This window comes from Pinus tabuliformis, chromosome 5_2, assembly GCF_031772625.1.
Source record: "Pinus tabuliformis cultivar Carrire ecotype Pingquan chromosome 5_2, CPIR1, whole genome shotgun sequence".
Lineage (NCBI taxonomy): Eukaryota > Viridiplantae > Streptophyta > Pinopsida > Pinales > Pinaceae > Pinus > Pinus tabuliformis.
The window spans coordinates 864,301,140-864,305,654 of NC_142306.1; the positions used below are offsets into that span (position 1 = coordinate 864,301,140).

A 4,515-nucleotide genomic window follows, 5' to 3' on the forward strand; every position below is an offset into this window, starting at 1 on the left:
ACCTGTTTGACTAAAAAGGGGAGATCCAACTGAGGATAGCTCATTGAGACCTTTCTTTTTCAGTTGTATCCCGAAACACTTCTTTGTCCTCTTCCGCTAGTTTAAGACTGAGAGTTTTCAGGTTGTCATATGGCATTACTTGCCACCCTGTCACCACTTTGCTTTCCTTGCAGCTGACACCTTGGTTGGCCAAGAAATCTACCAGCTTGTTAGCCTTCCTGCGCACATGATTGAACCTGACTGAGAAAATCCCCTGAAGGTGACTTTGAATTCTCTGGAAAACCCGGATTAACTTCCAGTGCTGAGAGACTTTCTCCGGCTCTAAACCACAATTGATTCTTTTAACCGAGTTAATAACTAACTCCGAGTCAACTTCGATGATCACGTTATGGTAGTTTTCCTGCTTCAACAAATCTAAGCATTGCTCCATAGCCATTAATTCCACCATATTATTGGTCGCTCTTCCTAAATGACAATGGAAGAGAGAGAGGATGTTACCTGCTTCATCCCGAAGAGCTCCCCCAAAGCCCGCTATTCCGGGGTTGCCTTTGGAGGCTCCATCTATGTTGAATTTCAAAAAACCTCTTGGAGGGGTTTGCTAGTAATCTTTTTCAAACTCCCTTTTTCTTACTGCTTTGTACTGGCTAAGTGGGGTGATCCCCTGCAGATCTAACAGCCTGAGAGTTCTCAAGCTTGCTCCTATGGGAGGATTTTTAGGAAGATTCCTGATTGTAGACTAACCATCCCCTTGATCTGTTTTAAGATCCGATCGAACATGTGAAGAGCGGGATTATTTTAATTTTTAAATATTCTCTTGTTCCTTTCTTTCCATATGTTCCAAATAATAAAACTTGGCATGAGAGCCCAAGCTAGGCTGAGAACTTCATTATCCTAAAATTTCTCCTCCATCTATTAGGGGTGTTGGTAATACTCTCTTTGTCCCTGTCAGACTGTTGAAAGATGTTGGCAGAAGCATCCCATAGCCTGGAAGTGAAATTACAACTATTGAGAAGATGTTCCATAGTTTCCTCTTGGGCCTCACAAAGCTGGCATATAGAAGGTCCAACTATTTCCCTTTTTCTAATGTTGTCCCAAGTCAAGATTTTCCTTTGAAGAACCAACCACATGAAGAGTTTGATCTTCATCCAACCTTGATGTCTCTAGAGGTTTAGCCAGGTTCTGTTCGGAGCCTGGGTAACCAGCTCAAGGAGAATACTTTTTGCTTCCTTAATGTTGAAGATGCCTTCACTGTTGTTTCCCCATCTGAGTTGGTCTTTCCCTTCAGACACCAAGATCATTCGTTGTTCCAACATTTTTCCAAGAGCCTCAGCTTTTGTTTCCAGCATTCTATCATTCCTGCAATCTATATCCTTCCATGTCCTCCATTTTCCAGTATTGTGGGTATAATCCCAAAAATCTTTCACTCTAGTCAAACCTTGGGTGTCTGTCTCATGCTTAAGGTTCCAAAAATCCTCTCTTAACAGTTTCGGTTCTTGTTGCCATTTGTCCTCCCAGAAAAGAGCAAGATCTCCTTCTCTGATTTCCCAAAAGTTGTTTTGTTGAACTAAACCTTTGTTCCCCCAGGCTTTATTCCAGATGGCAGAGCCTTTAATGTTACCAGACATCCTTATGAGATCAGAGTGATGCCAGGAGTTAGCATATTTTTCTTTCCATATGCTTGCCCATTGTGCCTTGGGATTTTTCACCCACCTCCACCAGAGTTTGGCCCCTAGAACCTTACTTAGGATCTCCTGGTCATCTAGGCCAAGACCCCCATGATTCTTGGGTTTACAGATCTTTTCCCAAGAGACCAAGGCCCACTTCTTTCTAGCTTCCTCTCTGCCCTAGAGAAAGTCTCTTTGGATATTTCTGAATTGCTGTAGAACTTCCTAGGGGGGCGGAAGTGTTGATAGCATGAAAATTGGAATTGATTGGAGCATTGCCTCTATCAGCACCAGTCTGCCTGCTAGGTTTAAGGATCTGCTTGTCCAATTTTTGACTTTATCCTACATTTTGTTGATCAGTGGTTCCCAAATGCTTTTGTGCAGGGGCTTTGTTGTGAGAGGAATTCCTAAATACTTTGAAGGGAGGGAGTCCCTCTAAAATCCAAGAATTCTAGAGATATTTCTCTGAATAGAAATATGAGTATTAAAGAAAAAAAATTTAGATTTGGAGAGGTTAACTTCCATACCTGAAGCCAAGGCAAAATCATACAGAATTTGTTTATACACTCGAGCCTCTTTGACGGTGGGGATACCTTGCAACATGGTGTCATCAACAAATTGTTGATGAGTCAAAGCCTGACCATTCTCCTTTAGTGGAAGACCTTGAATTTTTCCCATAACTCTGGCATGCTTGATAGACCGGCCAAGACCTTCCATCATGAGTATGAATAGGAAGGGAGAAAGCAGATCCCCCTACCTCAGCCCTCTTGAAGGAAGAAAAATATCAGAAGGAGAGCCATTAACCAAAATTGAAAAGCTGGAGGAGGTAACCAAGGCCATTACCCATCTGACCCAGTTGTGATCAAAACCAAACGCCTTTAGCACTTGCCTGATATAGGACCAGTTCACTTTGTCATACGCTTTTGCTATATCCAATTGCAGGATCATACCAGCTCTCCTTGTGCTGGTTAATGAGTGAACCACCTCATGAGCTTGAATAATATTATCCAGAATTTGTCTGTCTTCAACATATCCTGATTGTTCCCCTGAAATTAGAGCAGGCAGTAGAGGTTTAAGTTTGTTGGCCACAACCTTGGATATTATCTTGTATACCACATTGCAAAGTGCTACGGGTCTGTACCTATCTGGTGTTTGAGCATTTTCCTGTTTAGGGATCAGGGAGATGAAGGAGGTGTTGAGAGCTCTCAAGATAGTTCTGTTTGTCCTGGAGTCTTCCACAACATTCAAAATATCCACTTTTACAATATTCCAGCAAGCTTTAAAGAAATCAACATTGAAGCCATCCGGGCCTGGTGCTTTGCCATTCTGCATTTCGTTGAGAACTTCATTGACCTCTTCTTCAGTCACTGGTCGGTTGAGGTTGAAATTGTCCTCTCTAGACACCAGCTTAGGTATATTCTTTATTAAGTCCTTGATATGATGATCTCTTTCTGGATTACTTTCCCTGGCTATTTCTCGGAAGTGTTGAACTAACACCGCCTCTATCTCTTCATGGGATTGTAGGAGTTGTCCATCCTCCTTTCTTATTGCAGAAATTCTGTTGTGTGCTCTATTCGCCATGGTGGATTTGTGAAAAAAATTTGTGTTACGCTCTCCTTCTTTTAGCCATTGGACTCTAGATTTTTGTCTCCAGAATATTTCCTCTTGTTTACACAAGTTCTCCCAGTCTTGGTGATGTTTCTCCACTAGATCATTTTTGTCTTTATCGAAACCTTTCAAGATCATAGCTTGGTTGAGTTTCTACATTTTGTTTTCAACTGATTTCTTTTCTGCAAAGATATTTCCAAAATCTTTCTTGTTCCATTCCTTAAGCCTCATTTTCATGTGCTTTAATCTTTTATGAAGCATGAACATTCTGGTTCCCTAAATCCGAAGATCTTCTGCCCACCATTTTTCAATATTACTGGTGAAATCTGGGTGTGTAAGCCATATATTCTCAAATCTGAAAGGTACGTTTCGGGGGGTACCTATTCCCTGGATCTCCATTTGAATTGGCCAGTGGTCTGAGCCTCCAACTGCAAGAACACTTGCTACTATTTCCTTTTCTAATAGCATTAGCTCCTCAGAGATAATGAATCTATCTAACTTGGATGCTACTTGAGACTCCCCACCTCTCTTGTTATTCCAAGTGAAGAGGCCATTGTTAGTTTCCACATCCACTAGTTTCATATTCTCTGTAAAGATTTGAAATGCTAAAGAATCTTTACTTAGTGCTCTAGTTCCACCTTTTTTTTCTGAAAGTGATTTTATCATATTGAAATCCCCTCCCAAGATCCAGGGTATTTCGGCATGTCTCTCCCTGAGATTCCCAAGGGAATCTGTCAGCCTGAGTTTCTCCTCTATTCTTTGAGGGCCATACACATTCGTGACTAGATAGGTACTCATGTCCCCTACAGGCTGAATTACTACTGATAAATAATTTCTTGCAGCCTCTGCATCAATTATTTCAATTCTTTGAGGGTTCCAAACAGTGAGAATACCTCCTACCTTATTCTCTGCTTTAACTTCTAGATAATCAAACCCACTAAGCCATTTGCTATGTAGTTGTCTTAACTTTTGAATGGAGCATTTTGTTTCCTGGATAAAAATTATATCTGGAGCAGCCTGTTTCATTCTATTGCTAAGCAATCTCTATTTTCTTTTACTGCCTAGTCCTCTAATATTCCAAGAAATAAACTTCATGATTAAATATTTGTGAAGGAGTAGCTGGTAAGATCTTTCATCTTACCTGAATCTATCATGAGCTTCCCACACTCCATCAGTAGCTCATTCTGCTTTTTTCTGCCTCTCTTTTTTCCTGGATTTCTGGGTGCTAAACCCGGAGTAGATT

General features: G+C 41.1%; 1 protein-coding gene across 1 annotated transcript; it reads right to left on the reverse strand.

Annotated features, from left to right (window-relative positions):
- Positions 1-3,548: 3,548 nt before the first annotated feature.
- On the reverse strand, positions 3,549-4,070 carry LOC149162061 (uncharacterized). The gene has a single exon (XM_089435089.1). The coding sequence runs from the start codon at positions 4,068-4,070 to the stop codon at positions 3,549-3,551; it is 522 nt and encodes a 173-aa protein (XP_089291215.1).
- Positions 4,071-4,515: the final 445 nt, after the last annotated feature.

Excerpts from the sequence above, each read along its gene's own strand:
- LOC149162061 (XM_089435089.1), bottom strand. The coding sequence starts at position 4,070 with ATGAGTACCTATCTAGTCACGAATGTGTATGGCCCTCAAAGAATAGAG.